At 36.6% G+C, this 25,256-nt stretch overlaps 9 protein-coding genes across 9 annotated transcripts; 8 read left to right on the forward strand and 1 right to left on the reverse strand. All coding sequences in view use genetic code 12, as the record gives it.

The window, feature by feature from the left end:
- Positions 1-827: 827 nt before the first annotated feature.
- DASC09_025250 (uncharacterized protein) lies at positions 828-3,554 on the forward strand (the record flags this gene model as incomplete). The annotated part of the gene is made up of 1 exon (XM_064996128.1): positions 828-3,554. One exon carries the CDS (start codon positions 828-830, stop codon positions 3,552-3,554), a length of 2,727 nt encoding a protein of 908 aa, XP_064852200.1.
- A 1,145-nt stretch (positions 3,555-4,699) lies between these two features.
- DASC09_025260 (uncharacterized protein) lies at positions 4,700-5,173 on the forward strand (the record flags this gene model as incomplete). Its single annotated transcript, XM_064996129.1, has 1 exon — positions 4,700-5,173. The coding sequence occupies one exon, from the start codon at positions 4,700-4,702 to the stop codon at positions 5,171-5,173; it is 474 nt and encodes a 157-aa protein (XP_064852201.1).
- Positions 5,174-8,839: 3,666 nt separating this feature from the next.
- Positions 8,840-9,922, forward strand: DASC09_025270 (uncharacterized protein; the record flags this gene model as incomplete). Its single annotated transcript, XM_064996130.1, has 1 exon — positions 8,840-9,922. One exon carries the CDS (start codon positions 8,840-8,842, stop codon positions 9,920-9,922), a length of 1,083 nt encoding a protein of 360 aa, XP_064852202.1.
- Positions 9,923-10,682: 760 nt separating this feature from the next.
- DASC09_025280 (uncharacterized protein) lies at positions 10,683-11,047 on the forward strand (the record flags this gene model as incomplete). Its single annotated transcript, XM_064996131.1, has 2 exons — positions 10,683-10,716; positions 10,845-11,047. The coding sequence occupies 2 exons, from the start codon at positions 10,683-10,685 to the stop codon at positions 11,045-11,047; spliced, it is 237 nt and encodes a 78-aa protein (XP_064852203.1).
- A 1,030-nt stretch (positions 11,048-12,077) lies between these two features.
- On the reverse strand, positions 12,078-13,688 carry PCK1 (phosphoenolpyruvate carboxykinase PCK1; the record flags this gene model as incomplete). The annotated part of the gene is made up of 1 exon (XM_064996132.1): positions 12,078-13,688. The coding sequence occupies one exon, from the start codon at positions 13,686-13,688 to the stop codon at positions 12,078-12,080; it is 1,611 nt and encodes a 536-aa protein (XP_064852204.1).
- Positions 13,689-14,426: 738 nt separating this feature from the next.
- Positions 14,427-15,017, forward strand: DASC09_025300 (NifU family protein; the record flags this gene model as incomplete). Its single annotated transcript, XM_064996133.1, has 1 exon — positions 14,427-15,017. The coding sequence occupies one exon, from the start codon at positions 14,427-14,429 to the stop codon at positions 15,015-15,017; it is 591 nt and encodes a 196-aa protein (XP_064852205.1).
- A 1,094-nt stretch (positions 15,018-16,111) lies between these two features.
- On the forward strand, positions 16,112-16,426 carry DASC09_025310 (uncharacterized protein; the record flags this gene model as incomplete). Its single annotated transcript, XM_064996134.1, has 1 exon — positions 16,112-16,426. The coding sequence occupies one exon, from the start codon at positions 16,112-16,114 to the stop codon at positions 16,424-16,426; it is 315 nt and encodes a 104-aa protein (XP_064852206.1).
- A 3,059-nt stretch (positions 16,427-19,485) lies between these two features.
- Positions 19,486-21,327, forward strand: DASC09_025320 (uncharacterized protein; the record flags this gene model as incomplete). Its single annotated transcript, XM_064996135.1, has 1 exon — positions 19,486-21,327. The coding sequence occupies one exon, from the start codon at positions 19,486-19,488 to the stop codon at positions 21,325-21,327; it is 1,842 nt and encodes a 613-aa protein (XP_064852207.1).
- A 962-nt stretch (positions 21,328-22,289) lies between these two features.
- SYP1 (Syp1p) lies at positions 22,290-24,926 on the forward strand (the record flags this gene model as incomplete). The annotated part of the gene is made up of 1 exon (XM_064996136.1): positions 22,290-24,926. The coding sequence occupies one exon, from the start codon at positions 22,290-22,292 to the stop codon at positions 24,924-24,926; it is 2,637 nt and encodes an 878-aa protein (XP_064852208.1).
- Positions 24,927-25,256: the final 330 nt, after the last annotated feature.

Consider the following 25,256-nt stretch of genomic DNA (forward strand, 5'->3'; position numbering starts at 1 on the left):
CGTGGGTTGAACTTTCCAAATTCATCCTAAGACTGCAATTAACCAATTAACCAATTAGAAACACCTCAGCGAAACTAAAAAAAGGAGAAGATTATCGCTCTCACCGATGGCCGAGCCACGGTGTAAAATAAGTGTGATTGCATGTACGCCTAAAGGATGAGAGGATCGGAGCAGTCTTTTCATGTTTTGTATAATATCCGTGAATGTACAAACGGTAATCATTAAATAAGGTGTTACTCCATAAATATATATATGGGTGCCGTTTGTCCATGATTCTTTATTCTGTGACGGCTTAAAAGACAACAATCAGCTGCAGCCGATGTACGAATAGTTTTTAGGCCCGGTGACTCTGCATATATACCCGGATGTTCCAGAATAGGAAAGTGCCTGAGAGGTAATGTGTTTCGGGCCAGCCTGTTCCCATGATTCTATCACAATGTCCTTGTAATAAGTTGTATGGAACAGTGTGAGAAGAGCTCATAAGATACTTGCAAACCTTATATATTTATATACAGTATGAGGATAGTATTGAGTGAGCAGGTTCCCACCTATTTTGATTCTCTGGACCTCTCTTTATCCCTTTTCCGTCTTTTCTTGAGATCTGCAGGGTGAAACTATTCATTGGATTACTAAAAACTATTGACTGGATCAAAAGAGATATATATTCTGTTTACACGCAAAAATATCCAGCGAGAGAGAAAAACCCACTTTTTTTTTTCTTCTTCACATAAGCCAAAAGATACCAAAACAGAGGAGAAAATTGTCCCACTAGCTTCGTCCATCAATCAAATTACATCTTGGAAACCCCTTTTGATTTATTTTTTTTCATGATGGATGAGAAAAAGTTAGAAGCTGGAACAAAGCTTGAAGATAATGACGCACTCTTCAGCAACCAGGAAGATGTATTCAATCTTGACGAGTCTTTGAACCTCCCTACTTATGAAGTCAACCAATTTGATACTGCTAAGCACCCAAATAAACGCAGCTCCCTTGATGGTAATTTCAGGAAGGATCTGTTGACCAAAAAAAAATTGGTGGCTGACAACGACAACACTATTCAAGAGCTACCACAAGAGGAAAAAACAGAACCATACGATGACCATTTTGTGATTCCTGAAACCGTTGCGAATGCTAAAGAACATAATTACCTCAATGTCTTTAGTAAACCATTCAGACGCTTTTCCAGTAAACATGTTTCTAAATCATTCTATGTCTTTATTGGGTTTTCGGTATTGTCCACCATCCTCATTTTGCCTTTCCAAGTGTTCATTATTTACAACTCAGCTCATTCTTTTAAATTCGAAGGAAACTCAATGTATCCAGTGTTCCAGAGACAAGCACTCACAGTGGGATCTGCCATGCTTATCTTCGCCAGAGTGTATCAGATTTTCATGTCACTCAACGCACTCATTACCAAAAACACTATACAAGCCTTGTATGTCCTTGTTTTCTTGGTTTCAGTTTTCGCCAGTTCTGTTCTGTATATGTGCAATTTTCCGAAAGAATTGGGTGTAGCACCTAAAGGTGACACTATCTTGGTGAAATTCAGTAGTTATTGGATCATTGCTCTCTCGGGATTGACAATTGTTGCTCAGGTTATACTTTTCGTATGGAAATTAGGTAAAGAACTTAGTTGGGAAAGATTCAAATCTATGAATAGCTCAATGAGTACCAGAAGTATGGTACTCGTCGTCCAGAACTATAAGGCATTATTGATTGTCAATGGTTTCTTTATTGTTTATGACTTGGTGATGTCTATCAATTTCCCATATAAGACTATCCAGAAGTCATATGATGCTCTCAGTATTATCGCAATGATCCTCATTGGTTTGACTGTGTTAGTTCTCACTTATCTTTATTTTGCTGTTGATAGAAAATCTATTACTGCATTAAAGTTGGGGAACTTTTACATGCTCATTACATTTATAATAACCCTGACAAGTGGATACATGCTTCCAACACTTACTCTGTTGTATTACTACGACCCAACAGTTAAGGATAATGGCCTGAATTCATATATCAGTAGATCTTCTGAATATGTTGAGACGATGTATTATTTCCGGGGAGCGTTTGCGCCTTTTCATTACTTGTTCTTGATCTTTAATTTTATGGTATCAGTCTATTTGATCTCTTTATTTTACAAAGAGAAAAATCCCAAATCACTTCAATGGTGGAAGAAGCTGGGTACTCTGAATTTACCAACCGACAATAATAAAGCAGATGAGAAAGAGGAATTGGCATTAAAAGTAGGGCAATTATTGCTCGGCAACATTATTTTGTCTTGCGTGGCATCGATTTTGGGCATCGGTTTCATGTCTTATATTTATACTGTTCGGAAAAAGTTCTTGCTTTCTTGGTATTTGGTTTCCATCATTTCTATTTTTGCAATTCTTGGGATTTCGATAGCGACTTACATCTGCTTTGTCCGCTCTGGAGACCATAAATATCCAAAATATTTGCAAATCTTGAAAAATTCCCAAAAATCTTCCAAGCTGCAAACCATTTGTTTACATAGCTTGACCAAGATAAAATGCTTGTTTGCCGCGTCAGTCACTATTGCTTTTATTCTCCTCAATGGCGCTGTTTATTTCATGTTCAATATTGCCAATTTCTGCCAATATTACGGCTTTGCTCAGCTATCAACTATCAACTCTGTCCCAGAAAGTGAGACTTATGCTGTCTATGTGTTGAAATATTTGATTACATTTCATCAATATCCTCTCGATCCAGAATCATATGAAGGACCGCGAGAACAATTGGAGCTTTATTTCACTGATGTCTATGAACCAATTTTGGAAGCATTATTACCAATGGGGAAAGGTAAACCTTCAGCTATTGCGATTTTGATGTGCTTTGTGGCATTTATTTTATTGTTCAAACAGAGCTTGGATTATTCAAAACTTTTGTATTTTTCTGAAAGACTTAGTGAATTAAATCAGAAATGCGTTACCAACATTACACCAGAGGAAAATAAGGATGTTGAACCAGTGGCAAGCGGAATCAGTTCAAATGCCTCTGTTGAAGATACAGAAAAAGTTTCCACGGTCACAAAGCTTGTTATTCAACTTTCGGCGTTGGCATATTTCAACTTGTACTTCATTGCAGTGGTGCTCTTGATGTATGCCACATTTCCTCTTGATTATTGGACTACTAACTATTTTACACCCATGAAGGACGTCAATCCCACATTAATTGCTATTGGTGTTATTCACATCGCCTATATTGTTATCATGGCCGTTTTTCTAATCTCAGTGAGTTACTTGCGCAATAAGAACCATGAATCAGTAGATAAAAAAAGAACTCTCACAAAAATCATGGCTTTGTGGTTTGTTGGTAGTGGCATTATTTGGATTCCAATGATCTGCTATCAAGTTTACAGGGTTTTTAAAATATATACTACAGTATACAGTACCAATATTGACAATCTTTTATTGTTTCCCCCAGTTTTTGCAGGTTTGATTGCTCAATTGGTCACATTCTTAGCTGTTATCGTCGGAGGTGGGATATTATGGTGGAAAATAAAAAAGGAAGGTACGAAATACGAAGTGATGTGAACAAAAAATCTTGCTCATGGATGGGCAAAGCTCTTTTTCTTTATTTTTTTATTCTTCTTTCTCCTTTTCCATTCGTCTTTTGCCTTTGTGGCTCTTTACGCTTGAGAATCATCTTAATTCTGAAGCTAAACTAATATAATGCTAATTTTGTGTTTCATATGAATTTTCAAGGCTAATATAAAGTCTGCTGCTATTACTTAACACTCTCAAATATAACATTTCTCTTTTCAACTTCTTTAATATCACTTGCTGAGATAAGAATAATAATCACTGAAATATAATAATTGAAAGATTTAATCCTGTATATTTAAAATTGAACAAAAGATGAATACTAGCCAGTGAAAAGCTGTTCAAGTTTACAACATAACACACGATCATATCTTATATATTTCTTTTTTTTCTCTTTTTCCTAAATATCAGGAATATCAGTGACCCCACTTTACTTTGATTTTTGTAAAGGAAATGCTTCTGGCTGTTGTCAATACTGGATATCGATACTATTTACAGGCACGTTATGATCATATTTTGTCTACAAATCATATCAATACTCAGAAATGTACATTCACATGTATCTATCACCTAAAATTTTTGCGCTTCTCTGTTCTGATACTCCGATTTTATTCTCTTTTAATGTCTTTTAAGAATAATAATAGGGCCAGCGAGAATTTTGCAAGATTTTAGCAGTAACTTTTAAAATTTACGGAAACTTTTTTCAATGGTCAGCGACATTTTTTGGGCAATTCTCACTAGTGAGAATCACTTGAAAAAAAAAATAAAAAATAAGCTTATTATTATTCAACAGTTCTAAAACATTACACAGAGTCTCTGACATAAGATACCTTCATCACTATTACAAATAGCAATTGAAAACAGATTGAGTAACAATTTCTTTTCCCAGCTTATTGTTAAGGCTACATGGGTGTATCATAATATGAAACATATATTCGGTAACAACCTTTTTTAGACTCTCGCCGGGTTACTACTCTATTTTTTTTTTCCTTCCCCTGAAAGACCCATCGATTAATCTCAAAAATGGGGTCTGGGACCCTGCGGATAGTTGCAATATAAAAAACGATGTTGCCGGCCTTTATGAATAACAAGTCTGGGGCCACGACAACCCCAATACAATAGATATACTTTTCAAGATGCCACCAAACTACGGTGAGGACGAAATGTCCCTATACGGGCGTTATATATACCCTATTTATCTTGATGATGATGATGATGATGGATCCGGCTGTACTGGTAGATGTTTAACAGGGGTAGTTATTTCTCTGATTGTCTTTGGTATCATTATACTTCTTTGGATCTTGGCTCTCATAAACAGATTTTGTGTTCGTATTCCTGGCTGGGATGATTCTTTTGGTAGAGTTTTATGTTGGGGCCGTCTTAGGCGTCCAGAGAAGGCTAAAGGGTTTGCTCCTTTGAATGAACCTCAGTTCTCTCGCCAGGTGGACCCAATCCCAGTTTCCATGCCTCATAATGATCAATACCGTGAAGATATTCAACTTTCGGAGCCATACAGAGGATATAATGGTGGACCTGGTGGCGCCCCATATCCGCCAGAAAGTGAGAACCCATTTGAACCACATAATTCTAGACCACTCCATACTAATTAGAATATGATGATTGGTTAGATGGTATGATTTTTGTTAGATTTAAATTAGAAATTATGGATTATAGTGTATGTTTGTTTGTTTTTTCCCTCCCCTTTTCATTTCCATTTTCGAATTTTTTTTTTAACTGTGCTGATTTATATTAATTTTTTTGTCTTTATTAATTCTTTGAAATATTTATTCAGTCATACAGGTTCTTATTTATGGGTATAATTTCATATTTTTATTCAATGAAAAACTACTATCTCCTTGGTGATGAGGTGTTTTTGCAGCTGATCCACACTGTCGGCACAATTGAAAGATCAGTAATCACATGATTACGTCAAAAACATTAATTTCCCCAGGCGTCATTTTGCTAATAGAAGAAACAGCCTTTAAACATAAACTGTACCTCTACTTCCTACAAAATTTTGATTGATTGGGAACTTTCCAAGTTATGCTTTCTTTGTAGCTTCCAGGAAAAAAGTCCAGTCCGAATGAAGATTAACTAGATATTGAGATGACCTGATAACCTTGGATTAATAATGATGCTTTGTCAGGCCTAATATACCAAAAATCTAACTTGCTACAAGAATTAGAAATCTGAACATATTGGATTGCCCAATATTCAAATATTGCGTTTATTTAATGTGGTGTCACTCAAGTTAGTCAGCTGGGGCTTCTCAATATTAAAGGCTTCCAACTACGAGAAACAGATCATTATGCAAGAGCGAAACTCTCAGAAGGGGTAAAAAAATAGTAAGCTTAAAAATGCTTCCAAATGAAAAAAAAAAAAAAAATATTCTTTATTCAAAGCCAGAGAAGCATGGAACGAAAGTAATATCTCAAAATAGCTGGATAAGGGCCTGTTGCTAAGTTACTCGTAATATGTGGTTAATATAAACATTATGAAAGATTTTCATGCAACCTAATACCAAGTATCAAATATGTACCAGAGGTTGGATTGCATTAAATGTATTTTGAATAATTCGTTGTTCTGCTTCAACAATATTTATTATCATAATGGTATACTATTATATATATGATCTGGTAAATATTGACCATCTCAACGGTATATCATGTAAGGATGTCACCCATAGTGGTGTACTGATTTTATGTGGAGGTTACGATCCCCTAGCAATAAAATTTTTGACATGTCTATGAGCCGCCTCAATAGGGAGAAGATTTGGACGAAATGTGATTGATTAATAAACTAGAACTCTTGCCAATCAACGGGGAAATTAAAATTCTTTATTAGGATTTCAAGTAGTAAAAACTACAAACTTTTCTGAGACGGAGATGAATGTTTGGATACAAAATTTTGTGGATTCGGGATCAGAAAGATGTCAAAGAATTTACTATTCAATAATGTATTAGTTATTCAATTGATTCTTCCATATGCTTCGCTATTTTGATCTCATAGCTCTATATTTTTAGTAGAGTGATAGTTGCCTTGAGATACTTTAGAAGTACCTGCTTGATATTAGTTGCAACAGATGGTCTTATCTTGTAATTTCAACAACAATAAGAAATATAATGATGTATAAGGGCTATAATGATCATGGAAATGTTGATAAGAAGGGCAAAGTACAAATAGATGACATTAAAAAGGTGGTGATGTTTACACATTAACAAAAGATTTTAAGCAGCCAAAAAAAAGAAAGAAAAAGAAAGAAAAAAGCACAAGCACATAATGAAAGAGAAGCCAAAAATATCAACTAAATGCAATTGATGGCTCATATTCCTCTGAATTAGCGGAAGTCACGGCGAGTGAATTATGCTTAAGCTCAGATTAAAAGAAGCAAAATGTATTTTCCTTTTCTTTCTTAGCTTGCTATAAAGATACAAGTTTACATAAGTAGTAGCAAGCTAAAAAAGAAAGAAGGGAGCAGTGTAGGTTGTTAGTTATATAAAAATGGATTTTTATTTTTATTTCCCCTATACTTTCATCAATTAATAAATGACGACGTTATGCAAAAACATTCCAAAAAGACTGCTTTATTATATAATTATAGGAATTTTTATGAGGATTAATAATGACTGTTAATTTCTCTGAGCCATTCAATCTATTCTTTTTTCTCTTAGCATATTGCTTTCCATGTTTGGCTGTATTTCATGAGAGTAATAAGGTGTTTGATATAGTAAAACCACTTGCCAGTATTGGGACACATACCACTAGAGAGGTGCGCACCACGCTAGTGGTCGCATATTGGCCACTGGCGTAACTGCACACAGCCTGTCTACTTTACGGCGTTCTTGAACGATATAGATTGCACCGATAGGTCAAGACGAACTAATTTGCACATGGGATGGGAAATTTCTAATATAAAGAAACCTCATTTAAGGATCTTGGGAGCTTGCAGTCTATAACAGTAGTAGAGTAAGAGGCAGGCTAGATAAAGTGAAGATTATCCGACCACTCAATCGGCCAATAAATGAATACTTCGCTTGTTCCTGTTAATGAGGTATCAAACTATACTCAGTGGTCTGATCATTCTAATGCCTGATGCTTATAGTATGGGTTAACAAATTATATATTTTATTTGGAATAATAATAACATTAATTTAGCATGTTGATGATAGTTAGTGTTCACCGGATTGGTGATCACCGAATTGATGATTACTAGTAGAAATCTACTAGTAGAGTTATCTTGAGACATGGGGAAGCAATAGTAAATATATATATGTATATATATCTATATAGCTACAGCCCCAGCTTAACGAGTAGATGGTTTCTGTACCTTTCATTCAAGATTACGATTGGTTGACATCAAATTGATGTTCTTAGCTGTTTAGCTCAATCCGAATCGGATTTATTGTACCACCTCCTCCTATCAATGGTGTGATATTATGCTAGCATAATATAGCTGTACTAAATCCATGTAAATAAATTCTCCTCAATTTATGAACATTCTAAGCAATAACTATATTTTAGTCTTTATAGCTAGTGTAGAACATATGTCTAAGAGCCGTGTATTTAGTACTGACAATAATAGTAGATTAAAGCGCATGATGCTTACGACTATGGATTGCATTATGCCAATTTTTCTATGACCCGATTAAATAAGAATTTTCATTCGTCCTCGACTCATTTCTTCTTTTTACGATTATCGTTTTGGTAGCTTATATGCTCTGCATACGTGAAATATAAGGAAAGTTTGCGAGCTTTTGGCAAATTCTAAGAAAAGAAAGTACTTTAGGAGAATGATAGGTGCAATATGGTTGGCAGTTGTATTCGAACTAATAATTATCCTTGCACGCATTTTGGTGGACGTGCAGTCGGACTTTCTAGAAGTGACGCCATATACAAAGGTATTTACATTCGTATATGAAAAGGGAGTTTCGTACTTTTTTTTGTTCCCTTTTTTGTGTGTGCCCGCAAGCTATCTTGGCAGATGGAAGTTGCCAATTTTTAGGCATGCAGAAAAATTAGAATTTGGGATTGTCCCCAGATCTCGGCCTCCAAAATGACAAGAAAAATAGCTTCCCAAAACAACACACTTAATTATCTCCGTCGTGCTTATACATTAAACAGCATGAACTCAATCAAAGCTTCCTACTTTCACAATAGAAAAAAAGGAGAAAATTTAGCAATATAAATCGTCCATCTTCCCTATATTTTCCGCTACCTACTAATGCATGTTCACTCTCAATACTACTTTTTATTTATTCTGACAGTCGTCTTCAATCATGAAATTATTTAATGCCATCGTGGCTCTTGCATTAGCCTCAAAATTCACAACTGCTGCTTACTTAGCATATTCTCCAATAGAGGTTGTGGCTCCAGTGAAAAGACACATTGTCAGTCCTTACAATATAACAAACTCAACTGTCTTTGGCACTAAGGGGTCATCTGGTAGTTTTAGTTCCTCCACAAGCTCTTCCGCGGGTTCTTCTGTTACAGTATCATCAGCTTCATCTTCGAAGTCAGATTCCTGCTTTCCTAGCAATGAGAATGAAAAACTTGAAGCTTTCACCTTTGTCAAAAAATTCTGGACATCCTTCATTAACCCTACTGATGATGCAGAAGCCTTGAAAATCAACTCTACTTACTTTACTGAAGATTGTAAAGGGAGAGTGAGTTTGACTCGTGATTTCGAAGGTGATGAATTGAACACCGAATACATCTTTGGTTTGTTTAGTAACGTTTTTGAAGTGAAATTCAGAATGGTCGGGATCCCTCTCAATTACACAATGTTAAACTTTTTGTATGACGACATGAAGGCCATTAGTTCGGTTAATGTTGAGTTCTACATTCCTCAGGCTGATTTTTATATTCCAATACAGATTGACTTGTGGTTCGTCCTTGTCAAGACCAACGGGTACTTACAAATCGCGGAGTACGATGGGATTTTCAGAAACTTCGACAGAGCTTATGAAGAAACTAACGCTTATGTCCAAGAATTGATTGGTGAAGAATATGGCTCCCTATATCCAAATAAAACATCTCTTGAAATTTACACTGGCTTGGCCATCGAATCGATTTGTGAAGTTCATCAAGAGTACTGTCTTGGGGAAAACCAACAATATTCTAGCTATGAGACATGTGTGGCCTTCTTGTCTACTGTGAGACTCGGTCAAGGTTTCGAAGGTGGTAGAGACACCATTTTCTGTCGTAACTTGCATCAAGTCATGTTGCCTTTCAGACCAGCTGTTCACTGTCCACACATTGGTCCAACTGGTGGAGATATGTGTACTGACACTGATACCAGCTACAACGAGATCGTCGATACCTACAGCACTTACTTTGATCCATTGTTCATTAGTATTTAATTTGAAATGTTTTCTAATTGAATTTTTCTATTTCTTGATCTCCCTCATTTTATTTTCAAAAAGAATCTCTGATTCAGCATTCTTCTTTCCTTTTCTACAACTTTCTCATACCCAAAATGATTTTTTCAACGAATTATTCCCTGTCTTCTCTGCTTATATGATGCCAATATTCTACAGTTCTGAATTTTAATATCTAATAAACTCAATAATATCATCTATGAATACAACCACCTCGGTTGAAATTATTAGTTAAGTTTAAGTAAATGAGCATTCAGGTACAAGTTGCAGTGCAAAGTGTTAATTAAACCACGCATGTGAATTTCTAAAGAATAGTATAAATCGTGATAAACAACAAGAAAATGCAAAATGTTAAAACTGAAGATAATTTCTACTTATTAAAAATACAAAGTAATAAATAAAATCATCAAAAAAAATTCACTACTATTGATACTTTACACTAACAGTCATACTGAAACCTGACACATTATCATCTAGTATTTATAATTAAACATGCTTGCAATGGAGTTTTACCTTAACGAATTAATTTACATTCTTGTATTTTAGTTCATTGGCACCGCGGTTAACCCATGTAAGTCTGCGTCACGGTTGGTTATTCCGTAAAAAACGGATTCCAGAAATTGATCATATCATTAACGTCTCTTTTCCACAACATGAGCAAGCTATAATAATGTTATAAATGTACTAAAAATTTAGGCCTTCCAATTGGAAGTTAACTTTATTGAAACTTATTCTCGATAAAATGACCACTGTCATTGAGAAATGCCACATTGAGGGTGTTTCCTCGTCTACTTAGTTGAGCCTTGAGAGATCATTTCTCACAATATTCAATGTGTCTCTTCTAATTGATTTAACCTTGAAAACGCACCATTAAAATTCGTTATTTTGTTTTGTTGACAAAAAGGATTTTCAAACTTCAAAACCCGAAACTTGGGAAGCGAATTGATATTCTTAGACGATGATAAATCATTCAGATTCAAATTGAAAACATTACAGCTACTTTGCGGCAATGTCAAGGACTCCAAGTTTGTAAGAAATTCTAAAGAACCAAGTGTATTCCGCCCCGTAACCGTCAAACTCTTTAAATCTTCCAAAGTTCATTATTGATCTGATTATAGATCTGCTCCAGTGAGGTCCTGGTTTCCGCGTCACTGAAATTCAATAAAATCCTTAAAAATATCTCGTGAGGAAGGAAACCCAACTGAAAGACACCAGAGTTTCCCGATAATTTAGAGATCTTTCGACGCTTTTAACTCATGTTTTACCGTGCTAAACCACCAATACACTTTTTTTTTGTAGCCATCGCTAATATTGTTTTCTCCACTTCCAATGTGTAATTATTCTTAAACCAGACGAGAGTTTGACAGATTTTTTCCATCCAATTTTCTAGGTGCGGATCATACCTACAAAATTCTTCTATACTGTGCGATGTAAGTCATTAATTGTCACAAACTAGCATAAATGGCACCTCAAATGAAGGAACGCGAATCAGAACTTTTGAAAAAGATTAATTGACCATTGAGATGTTTGCTAGCAATCGTAGAGAACAAAAAAAATAAAATGAAACGAAGTTTGCTTTTCATTAGGCAGTTCCTAAGTCAAGATATTAGTGAGTTGCGTTTCATTAGTACATAATGATTAAAAAAACCATCTAAGAACTTTTTTTTTTTTTGTTTTTACCTCGAAATATTCTTGGTTCTCTTTCACAATTCAAAAAATGAAAATTTTTACTTGAATTTATAAAGTGTTGTCTAATGAATCACCTACTCAATCTGACAGCACAAGTGCTTTTTTTCATTGTATCACCTGCTAGGTATTATTATAATGTATCAAAGAATATGGATTCTTATCATAATTTTATTCCCTTTCATAACTGTACATACACCAATACGTAATCAATCCCAGTCAATAATATAGTATTATGCTCCAGCTTCAAAAGATTATGAATGTGAATATGTATTTTTTTTTCTTTCAGAAAGAATATAAATGAAAACAGAAATGAAAACCAAGTCATAAATAAACAGATCAACTAAATAGAGGATAAATTAAAAAGAAAAAAAAGAAAAAACTTCCAACCACAACTAAAATAAAGCAAACTATTAGAAAAATGAAGAAAACCCAATGTTTAAACAAAAACTCAAATCTTTGGACCAGCATTGATAACCTCTTTGGTACAACCACCTTTATAAGTTTCAAAATTTTCATCAAATAATTGAGCCAAATCCTGCAATCTTCCATTTAACCCTTTACTGTGAGCTGCATCATGGAACGGATTCAAAAGCTCTTTAGGAACATTACCACAGGACTTAGGTACTTGCAAGTTGAACACTGGGTAAGTCTCGTATTCCACATCATTTAAACTTCCATTATGGATATTATCCAAGATCTCTCTGGTGAACGCGAGTGGACAACGCTTACCACCATTATTGATACCTTGTCCGACCCACCCAGTGTTCAATAACCAAGCCTTGGTTTGATGCTTTTCCATCTTTGATGAGAGCATTGCCGCGTACTTCATTGGGTGCAATGCAAGGAAAGGTTGCCCATAACAGGAACTGAAAGTTGCTTGAGGCTCGGTAACCCCTTCTTCAGTGCCGGTCATTTTGGAAGTATACCCAGAAATGAAATGGTACATTACCTGTTCTGGGGTGAGTCTAGATACCGCTGGCAACACCCCACGAGCATCACAAGTGAGAAGCACGATATTGGAAGGATGGCGCTCATTGGCAATGCAAGGAATTTTAGCATTGGAAATAAATTCAATAGGATAAGCGCATCTAGTGTTCTCGGTAATGGAAATATCATGGTAGTCCACCACCCGGGTTTCTTTATCATACACGACATTTTCTAGCACCGAGCCAAAACGAATGGCTTGGAAAATATCCGGTTCTCTTTCATGAGATAATCCAATACATTTGGCGTAACACCCACCTTCAATGTTGAAGACCCCATCGTCAGACCAACAATGTTCGTCATCACCAATGAGCAACCGGTGAGGGTCAGCAGAAAGGGTAGTTTTACCTGTACCACTAAGACCGAAAAAAAGAGTTACATCTTTTGTGTCATCGGTAGATTGGTTGGCAGAAGAATGCAAGGTTAACACATTGTGATTGATAGGCATGAGGTAAAACATTACGGTAAAGATACCTTTCTTCATTTCTCCTGCGTACTCGGTTCCCAAAATTACCATTTCCATTTCTTTGAAATTGATTTCCACTGAGGTAGAAGAGGTCATACCATCAGTGAATCGATTGGCAGGGAATTGACCGGCATTGTAAATGGTGAAATCAGGTTCGCCAAAAGTTTTGAGTTCTTCTTCGGTAGGAGTGATCAACATATTCTTCATAAACAACGCATGGTAAGCTCTAGCGCACACGACTCTCACTTTAATCCGGTACTTTGGGTCCCATCCAGCAAAAGCATCCACAACAAACAATTTGTCTCTAGTTCTAAGGTAATCTTTAGCCCGTTCTTTCGAGATTTTCCATACATTTTCATTGACCTTGCGGTTGACTGGGCCCCACCAAATGTTATGGGTCGAGGTTTCTTCATCGACAATCCGCTTGTCTCTTGGAGAACGACCGGTTTTCGAGCCAGAGTACGCGGTTAAAGCCCCAGTAGAAGATATTATGGTGCCTTTTTCCTGTAGCCCATCTTCGTAAAGGATTGATACCGAGGAGTTGTGACGAACAATAGCCTCTGGATCAAGACCAAGGGCGCTTTTGAATTGTGAATGATCAAATGACATGGTGATGAAGAAACAAATAAAAAAAAAATTGGAATCAGCGAAGTGGATGTAGAAAAAGTATTGCTTACAACTAAGAAAACATCTTATGGTTCACTGGGTAGAGAGAATAACCATGGGTATTTATAGTAGTTTCGAGTAACGAAGACCTGTCAAAGCAGTCCCGGCAAGTCACAAAGGAAAAGAAAATCTGGGGTAAAAATCGCAATTCCCCCGGGAGAGAGGGATCTGGGCCCTAGCATACTGTCCAGGGGCTCGTAATTGCTGTTCGGAGAAGTTCGGGCGTGGTTATGATGGCCCGGAAGGAAGGGTGAGAGACGACGGCAAGAACGGTGTAATGGTTTGGGGAGATGGTTATTATACGTTATATATATTGTACCTAATGTTATATATTTAATACCTAATTTTGTGGGACAATCTCATCTTGATTGAGAATTTTGTAGGAAGGAGTGTGTGAGAATAATCCATAAACAGTATGGTATCAATCACCGGGATCGGCCGGGATTTCCCTTCTGGTGTTGCTTTTTTTTTTTTGTGGCTTGATGGGTGCGTATATCTGCAGTTCATTACATGGTATATATCGTGACTTTCATGTGACCTTTTGCGAGTATCGGAGACTCACTCATCACTCCCACACGGAAAAAACCAAACAGAAAAAATTATTTGAATGACATCTTTGCAATTTTATCAATGTGTTTAACCTCATTCTTTGGTACCTGTATTTATTGAATCTACCACAAAATGTTTTCCAGATCAATCTTGACAAGAAGCACTAGACACTTGATTAGCTCAACCACCATTCATAGATTGACCTTGTCATCATTTGCCAAATTTACCCCGGCATTGCTTACCAATCATGGTTTGCCGCGATATTATTCGTTGGATGCCGCCACTGTCGGGCATGGCTCAGAATCTCAACAACAGAATGATTTCTCAATGACCATGAATGATAAATATGGTGGTAGTATCAATCAGGAATTGATGGGGTTGACTATATATAGTGATGCTAGATTACCACAGACCACCGAAGAGTATGAATTGTACGATGATATTTACAAATTGATCCAGGAACGGATCTTGCCAAACATTCAAGAAGACGGGGGTAATATGGAATTTCGTGGGTATGACTTTGACAACGGCACTGTGTTTGTGAAGTTGAGTGGAGCATGCACTTCATGCTCGATGAGTGAGACAACGTTGAAGCATGGGATTGAGGGTATGTTGACATATTTTGTTCCAGAAGTAACGGGGGTTAAGCAAGTGTATGATCCAGAAGAGCAAATTGCGATCTCTGAATTCGAGAAGTTTGAAAAAAATCTTAAAGCGAAATGAGTAGTCTCAAAGTCGAGTATTTTGAAAACTAGATGAATATCTCAAACTAGATAAGTACCTCAAACTAGATGAGTTAGTACTTCATACTAGACGAGTATCTCAATTCAAATGATTTTCTTTTATTTCTTGTGGAATTAGCTGTTTATTTGTTTCTCATTTTTGCATCATTTCTTCTTCTATGTTTGTTATTTTTTTTTCTGGGTCAAGGTTATTACTGTTGTATGCTGTGCAATATGTTGGTTATGTTATATATTTGATATTCAAGTTTTGTCGAGCATTTTGCTAATAAAGAAATGTTACTTCTGCATTTCAAAGCGTAGTGTATTATTATTGAAGGAGAGAAAATAAAGTAAACGAGATGGAGAGAACCGTTCCGTAAGTACAATGCTGTTTTTGGTGACTCTCCAACTTGATACGGACAGAATCTGCCTGTCTGTCTGCCTGAATAAGCACGCCTGTTGTGCTCTAATTTATTTTTTGTGAACAAACTGTAAATTGCCACGCGAAAAATAATACTAAGGGCTGTCCCTCCGGAAAAGTGTCACGGACGTTGGAAATATTTCACATTGTCTTTTACTAGTGGTGCACAACTTTATAAGAAGATTAGAAGGGGCTTGGTTAATCTTAACGCTTATTTTATATTAATTGGATCATACGCAGTAGCAGTAATGAAGAGAATGAGAAGATGGTGTAAAATCAAGACCTTTCATTTTACTGCTTACAAAACAACAAACACTACAGTACAATAAAATATCTCTGGGAGTTTCGGGAGTGAACAGAGAATCATGGGAGGTTACCTGGGAGACGACTCTGGCGAGAGGACTGAAAAACATAAATTGGAAGCTTCTATAGTCCTTGCATAATTAAGTTGCATTTCTTCATGATGTTTCCTTATAAGTGTTTCCGCGAACTTTATTCTTCCCTTTGCACTTCCCAAATTGGCACAGTTATTATTTTTTTTTCTTTTTTTTTCCCCCTACACATATAATATAAGTATAATTATTCCCATTCCAATTGTTTTCCCAGTTATCATTCTATCGTCTTTGTATATTATCCCTCTCATTACTATCACACACACACTACATTCATTCACTATGCTGTCGGAAAAATCTTCCACGAAGTCGTCAACAATAGATGTCGTACCGTACGACTCTCTCACACCAGACTCTGCCAAGGAATCCCTACTCAACAATATTCTCCTATGGTTAATTATCATTCTTTGCCTATGGAACTTGTATGCCATTATAAACATTAGAAAAGAGTTGCGAATTGTTAATGATCTGTTAATGAAAGTATGGCAAGAACTGCACCCAAATGATGATTGGGGAATGCTTCAGGATGCTTCCCAGATAGATCTCTTGGATAAACTAGAAAACTGGATCCAGGGATTCATTTGGCAAATGAGATAATAGAAACGGTTTTCTCGATAAAAACAAAAAAAAAAAAAAAAGGACAATCTTGGTTCATTTCTGAGACTGATATCTTGGTTCATTTCTGAGACTGATATCTTGGTTCATCTTGGCACTGTGACTAAAATACCTCGGCTAATGACATTTGCAATTAGCTCCACGCAACAAATTGGCATACCAACCATGATAATTATTCAGTAGCAGTGTAACTGGGATTGGTGTAATATAATCATCAGATATGGGAGTTAATTTTATAATAAGCTATACAGTTGAACAAACCATAGCAATATACAACGGAAATTGACAATAACTGGAAAGAGTCAGTAGAAATACATATACCATCGCAATGGATTTTGGGGGTGTTGATATTGGCTACCCTCTTTTCTAACAGACACATGTGTCCGGGTAATAAATGCTTTAATGAAATTTATCCATCAATTTGGTATATATACCATAATTCTGGATATCATTATGACATGAGATGTTACCCTGGTTTTCATCAAATATTGATATCCGGGTAAAGATATTTTATAGAATGTTACCTCTATTTTGGTATACACACTCATTCGAACTACGCCATATCTCTCATCTTAGTTTCTGTTGCTTTCTTGATTACCGCAGCTCTGAAGGCAAATTGAGCTTAGTCCACCCAAGGGATCGAAGCAATGTTATTGGAGCTGTTTAAAGATGAATGGTATTTGCTTTGAGGAGTGAATAGTTGATTGAAAAAAAAAAATCATAAAAATATTGGCAAGAAACTACCAACATAATACGAGATGCTACTATAAAGCAGGTCTTGTGAACGTTGAAATTAAATATATATGTATATGTTGAGTATGTATTTTAGACATGATGATATCAAGCTTTGAATTCAAAATATGACACCTCTATTATACACTTTTAGATCTAATTATTATTATTTTTCTAGGAGCCAATTTGCTTGACATATATCTAGAAAAACTTTCAAGGAGCGAAACCAATGAGGAGAAAATGAAAATAACAAATGCTAAGGCTTATGATTTTCCATCTATTGAGGGATGTAACCAGACTATTTAAAGTCCTACTACGCGTCTTAAAACAATAAACGCCGCTAACCGGAAACTGCTCTAAAAACCAATGATCAAGAGTTAGTTGGTTGATTTGATACCAAAGTCAAGATACTTGTGACCATAATGTTGGGTGGCATTGAATGATTGCATTGTTTTGAACCATTAGAGGTGTCAGGATTTGTTCGCAGCATCCTCCCCCTTCCAGTAATCGTATCAATACGAGCAACTGGGAATTGGACATCGGTAGAAGCAACTTGAAGACTCTGAGTGGAGCTTTCGAATGATACTGGAGTATGAAAAAGTCCATAATTGTCCAAATCATAAACGGGATAAAGCCCAATGTGAGGAATTTTCACCAGTAGTCACAGTATTATCATTCTTACCGACTTCCAAAAAGTATTCTCCGTCAGTTTTGTCTACTGCAGTGCTAATTAACGAAGAAGGAATGGAAGAGGTGGTGTGGTGTCTTGGACAGTGATTGCGAAATTGCACTTCTCCAATGAACTACAGATCGCAAGATGCGGTGCGCACCAACTTCAACTTCATCAGTGTAGGAAATATCATGTAAGGTAACAATCCCTTTATTGAAGAAAGAGCTTTTGATTGCTCAAAAAAAGAATATTCCTGGACGTGGTCTTGGCTTGATTGAGGTAAATTGAAATCCGTCAGTTGCCCAATCTTGTTCTGCCACAAACTGGCAGCAGCAACATATATTTTTGAAGAGTATATTCATTGTGTTACTTAATCCTGACCACAATATCTATTGACCACGGCTTACTAGTCTAACCATAAATGGACTATCAATCGATCGGAACTAATATTTCATCCAAATTCCCCTATTCTTGTATAATGGTTTGCCTATCTATATCAAGACGGCATTGTGATTTATCTCGCATTGAAACAAATCCAAATGCAGACAGAACAGAAACCCCCGGAACAGTTCGTCAATAATTGTAGAAAATCAAATTGTTGTAATGCCTCAGCCGGATGTTTTGAGGAGGGAAATTATTGCCAACCGCATCGTTTTCTCATCCCCAACAAAATAAATGAAAATGCTGATCATCAACGAGGAAGGCAGTGGAAAAGCAAATCGATCAGTAAACTTTCAATCACCCCACGAAGATTCAAGAATATTTGTTGGATCTTCCAAGTCAAGACAAAAACAAAATAAAAAAATAAAGTATATATAAAATAATCACGCCTTTTGCTAATGTCTCAATCGACGGGTATACTAAAGTGTTTTATGCATGTATCTTGAGATAGACCCATCTGGTGATACATTGTCTACTTGGCATAGGTTTTTGATAATTATCAACCACAAAGGTGACTCCATAATAATATATTACTAGTCTGCATATGATTGTAATAGAATGTAGATGCGATCATTAGCAAGATAGCATGTCAACCATGAATAATAACGAATAAGCTGGCAATGAATATACCAAAACAACGGATATAATCCATCATCATATGTTTACCCTCTCTAATAACCAGTAGAAATACCCGGGTAAATGACAAAACATCAGTTACCCTAGCTTTTGAACAACCAATATGTCCGGGTAACAAAGGATGTTATCACCACTGTTCCGTGTAGCTGGTACACACATATATATACATATACACCATCTGAGCGGTTACAACAACAGAGGGGAAGTCATTAACAGCTGCTCATCGCTCAAAAAACACGAGGGGGGGTGGGGGCAAAGAAAAAAAAAACAGGAAGAAAAAAAACTGGCGGAAAATCTTTGACTTATTGAATATTCTCTTAACATTTAACATCTCCATCGCATATATATTAGATAAGATATAATTAAAAAAAAAAAAAAAAGAGAGAGAAGAAGAAAGAAAGAGAGAAATAAAGTCTGATATCATTACTGCTAATTACAATCAGACCTTTTTTGTTTTTTTTTAAGAATATTCACTCCAAATCTATTACAGATATAATAAATAAATAACCATCCCATCGTTATTCATATCATTCTTATTATTACATCATCAAATACTATCAAAATGTTCAGAATCATTCAAAACTCAAGCATATCCACCATAAAGAACAAGGTGGGTAGCCAGGTATCCCAGGCCACCACCAGAAATGGGATCAATAACTTGAATTACTCTTCCAGAAGATTGAACTCGACCCTTCAAAACAGCATTGAACAAGACATTTTGAAACCTCAACAGCAGCCTTCTCATATTAATGGCAATGGCAGAAACTACAGAAACCCTAGACACTCGAATAACAAGAATAGAAACTTCCGCAACAACAACAACAACAACAATAACAATTATCACAACTCCAACCAAAGACTTAACCATGCCGCCAACGAAATCCCCCAAGGCACCGATAATCCATGGTTTCACGAACTCATGGCGTTCGAAGACTGCGTTGGCATCACTTATGATTCAAAAAATGCTTCGGCGTACCACAACCCCCAATTCTGGGCATCGATCCAAAAGGCCATGGAATTATACACCAACTTGACCGGGACTCCTGATTTCAACGCCGAAAGAGTGGCGAAATTAATTTATCTTTTACACACTGGGTTAAGACAAAACCGTCAGCAGAGCTTGAAGTTGGACAAGAAACCCGACTTTGATGCCAGAAACTTCCATAAAGATATGATTGATTACATTTGTGTGTCGCTTAGGACAGTGGCGTCGGATATCATTAGCAACAAAAATTCTATCAACCAATACGGGGCCATGCACTTGATCACCTCGTTCAAAGAATTACAATTATCCAATGAAGCGATCTCGATTTGGGAAAATGCCAGAGTCTCGAACAGCGGCAATGTGTTTTTGGACCCTAGAGTTGTCGGGGTTATTTTACCATTGATGTATGAAAATGGCCACTCTTTCCAAGATATCCAAAACTTATTTGAAACCTCTAGAGGGCAAATCAATTATTACCATCCGAACTTGGCGGTAGGGATGATCCGTGCATGTTTATTGGCCAATGAAATCAACATTGCCTTGAAATTGTTTGAAGAATTGTGCGGCAACAGTCAAGTGAAAAAGTTTGGGTATTTGACAGAAACCCATTTAAGTTTTATTGGGGAATCCCATGACTTAAGCGTTGCCAACACGTTTTTTGAAAAAGCATTATACGACGAAATGCCTTATAAAGTTGATTTACAAGTGCCATACGTCAAGAAGTTTATTTTCAACACCTGGAGCCAAACCAAAGATTTTGACCAAGTTTTGAATATCTGGATTAAATGCTGGCAAAATTACGGCACCAATGTCACCAAAGGGGTTTCATCGTCGCTTAATGAATTGTTCTTGTCGATTTTCTTTAACAATTTTGAAAATGACAAGATGGGGGGTTTTGAGAAATTGAAACAAATCATCAAAGTGTACGCCAGTATTAAACCATTGGACGAGCCATTTTTGAACATTATCATGACCAAATGTGTGGTGTGGCAAGATGCCAGTATCATTAGTGAAATCTTCAAATACTATATGTATTACAATGTCAGGAGAACCCAAGTGGCGTACCGTGTCGGCTTAAAGGCTATGGGGTCGATTCCGGTTGGCGATGCCGAGATCTTGAACAGGTGGAATGAGTTGATTGTATTTAGTGATTTCCAAGGTGCCAATTTCATCCATAACGCTGATTGGGCGGCATTAAGAGACGCGACCATCGCCTCGCAATACGGGGATCGGGTGATGTTGTACGCGAAGTTGGTCAAGGCATATTCCAAATATTCGAAAGATATCAATCAAGTGAAGATTCTTGTTGATTTGAATAGCTCTAGATATAATTACATTGCTCCGGTGATGGCCGATTTGGAGAATTTGGATATTAGTGATATCCATGTGCCAGTGTTTAAGAATATCAAAAGTTTATAGGTTTTGATTTCTTTTCTTTTTTGATTCCCTTTATTACCTCAACTTCAATTACTTCCTTTTATCATGTTTTCAAAAACTAACTGATCCATCCGATTTGTTTTTAATTTCCCTAAAGCAAAACCAAACAAAAAAATAAAGAAGACCACAGACAATTCTTATAACCTTATATTATTCTTTATGATGGTTTTTTTTTTTATTTTCTTAATATTACTAATTCTCAAAAGCCCAACTGTTTTTCTTATTTTTTTCTCTCTTTTTATATTCATTCTCCTAGCTTATGACATGGTGCCAGTTTTTCTTGTTTGATATGTGATTTTGGAATGACGGTTGCAATTGGAATGCTCAATTGTCCACACATATATATTTGTATATATATTCTTTGATGCCCTTTATTTTTATTGTTTTTTTTTTTTTGTTTTTTTTATTCTATTATCTTATTTCCGGCTCTTCCATCCTCTGTTAATACTAATAACCTTTTCTTTGTTTAATATTCTCTTTATATCAGCTTAAATAGATGAACAATTGTTATTATTTCTAATGCTGCCGGCAGGGCACCGTAACCCAATATTTTAGCACCCAAAAACTAAAACTAAAAAAAGAAAAATGAAAATAACGCAGTGGCCTTTTAATTATTACCATCGTCTTTCTATTTTTTTGTTTGGTTTGTTAATTACATTTCCAATTCCATTGATCGGTTGTTACCTCTAGTTTTCAGAATTCAGACTTGTTTTTGTAATTGGTCGGGAATATCAGTTTGCCTTTTTTTTTTTATATTATTCCACGTTATTTTGGAATAGATATATATATATATATTATAGATCTTGAAAACCAACTGGTGACACCCATTCCATATCATTTGGCAAGAACTTGACCTATTATTCTTATATATATTGTTTTTACCAACTATTTGTTTCCCACACCAATCATTCAACTTTTCTTGATTATTGAATTTCTTTTTGCCAATGTCAACCAGCAACAATAACGAAGAACGGGCGGTGTTTGCTTCCACCATCTTGGTGGAATCGTCGCCAGTGGAGGCCTCCAACATCTTTTTATCGAGATTATTGGAATCCAAGGGGTTGAACAACCAGATTGGGTCGTTTTTGTTCGATTACATGATGATCAACCGACATTACGCTAGCAAATTGCGCAAGATCCTCGACACCAAGGGCAAGAACTTGAACCAATCGATTGACCAGTACATCAAGAAGGAAACCAAACATGATGCCAAGTACGCCGCCGCCAAACCTTTGGGTGCCGATCATTTGGGCCAGTTTGGCGATCTATGGACCGGGGTGATCGATGATATTAAAGAGGAAATCTACATCACCGAAATGTTTTGCAACAACATGGAAAAACAATTGATCAGTCCATTGAAGAAATGCTTTGACATCAACAAGAACAAAAAGTACTCGAATATGTTGGACACGGTATTGGAATTATCTAAAACCGCCGAGGCCGTCGTGGACTTGCCAGAGGCGGACGTTGGTGGTGCCGCCGAAGAGGAGGAAAGTCACAAGTTTAGCTTGAAGGGTCATCATCATAAAAAATCTTCTTTGATTGCCAACAATGACGAATGGGCTATCAAGTCGCCACAAGTCAGTGAGCAATTTGAGAGTTTTGAATTCAACAGATTGTTGTTTTTGAAAGACGTGTTTATCAGTTTCCAAAACAACTCGAACTTCCGGTTCAATGAGAACTTGAAGCATAATGAAAACTTGTTCAGTGTGTTAGTGGGGTTCAATCCGGATGATGAAATTGCGAGATTCGCTGAACAATCGGTGAAAAACGACGCGGGAAAACCTGTCAAGCCATTACCACCAATTTCCAAGAACACCGATGACGATGTGAATTTTATTTCCACCCCACCAATGACCAAGAAGAAATCCACTACTAATGCCAACGCGAAGCCTTCCGAAACCCTTGATACTGCCTCTCATAATAATGATTTCCAACCTCCACCATTACAACCTCAAAGATCCAATCCTTCGACTATTAGCAGCCAAGTGACGGAAAAAAGACGTAGTGGGTTGCGTTCCAAGATGGGGACATTGTTTGGGAAAAAGAAGAATAAGCAAAAGCACCCTCACCAAGACTTTGCAACTACAAAGTCTATAGTTGAAGATGAACGGGTGGCAGAAACAGCACCACCAGCCATGGCTTCTGATAATCAACCAATTGTTGTCAAGGACAACGAGAAAGTTGCAGCACCACCAGCACCACCAGCACCAGGACCATCTTCTGAACCAGCGACCACCCCACTTCAAGAAAAGACTATCGAACCAAGATCCAGTTTTATGAATGTGAAAAAGGAATCATCAAAGGCTGAGGAAGAAATGTCGATTAATCAAAGACCATTGGTGCCTAATGTGAGAAGTGACAGTGCCAACTCTGTTACCGAGCCATCTTCCAATAATAATGCATTACCACCTCCCCCACCTCCAACCAGAAAAGTGGGTACTGAGCATCCACAACAGCCACCGGTGAAAAAAGATAGAAGAGATATCCAATCGACATTATTCACCAACTTGACCGCCGCGGATATCATGGAACAAGGCAGGGGTGGTAATAATAATAATAATAGTAATAATAGATTATCATTGATTGGCGAAGAACAACCAATGTCGTCGGTACCACCGCCATTACCAAAGAATGCCAGTTATTCAATTAGTGAAGCGTCCAAGAAACATGATAGCGTGTTTGGTCTGCATCATGGTAGTGTGACGTCCTTGGCGCAATCGCAAATCACCACCACCAAGACCGGCAACAAGTTCACCCACCCGGAACTTAATCAAAGAGGGTTAAACGCCAGTGTTAGTGAGCTGATTAAAGTATCTATTAGAGATGGTTTCACCGAGAATTGTCAAATCATTGGTGAAGTGGCGATGACCTATTTTGCCGACCAAATGGCCTCATCACCACCACCACCACAAAGTTATTTGAAATTGATTGATCTGCAAAATGTGATTGAGAAATTGATTCCTAACCACTCGTTCTTGGAAGCCATTGACGTTGAAGGGTTGCCGGTTTCTGAAAAATGCTTCAAACAGAACTTGTCGCAGATCAGTAACCGTACCCTTGGCGGGTTGAAATATTTGGTGTCTAGTGCCGATTCGCCAATTGTGATATTACCAATATGGAGATTCGAGCCGCATCAAGCGAGTTGTATGATTGGGATTAAATTAAGTGATTCGGTGTTGGCGAAACTTGGGGACGATGATTTGGTGCAATTGGACGATTTTGTGTTATCTATTGCGTTGGAAGACGGGGTAGAAATCCAATCGGCGATGTCGCGTCCATCAGGGACTTTCAATAAAGAAAAACGCAGAATCACTTGGAAATATACCGAACCGATCGTGTTATCCAAAACCCATGGGGAAGATAAGATTGTTGCTAGGTTCATGACCAATGGAATTGCCAAAGAAAGCAAGAATGGGGCACAAGCGAAGTTTGTGATTAATAATGGTAAAGGCGGGGATAAAGTGGTATCGAATATTGCGTTGGAATATTGTAATGAGTTGGGTGATCATCAACAATGGGAAAGGGTCAATGTGGCTAAGACTTTCAGTACCAATGTGTTTACTGCTCATTCGGTTTGAGTTTTTTTTTCTGTTGTCTATTCCAATATTACCAATTACCCAATATCTACGATTAAATTCTATTATATTTACTGATTTCTATTATATCTATCTATAGCTTTTTTTTTTTTTTTTTTTTTTAGTTGTTTAATTTTTTTTTCTTTTTGATCTTTTTTTATTATTATTATTAATATTTTATTACCTTTGAGACCTCCTTTTTTTTTTTTTTTTTCATCTATTTAATATTTATTATTGTATCTTATTATTGTTCCATATATCACACACAAAAAACAATTTGATTTTTTCTCTTATATATGATGTAGAATGGAGGAATTTTGAATGAAAAATCTA

The sequence above is a fragment of the Saccharomycopsis crataegensis genome (genome assembly GCF_037102585.1).
Source record: "Saccharomycopsis crataegensis DNA, jcf7180000000075, whole genome shotgun sequence".
Lineage (NCBI taxonomy): Eukaryota > Fungi > Ascomycota > Saccharomycetes > Ascoideales > Saccharomycopsidaceae > Saccharomycopsis > Saccharomycopsis crataegensis.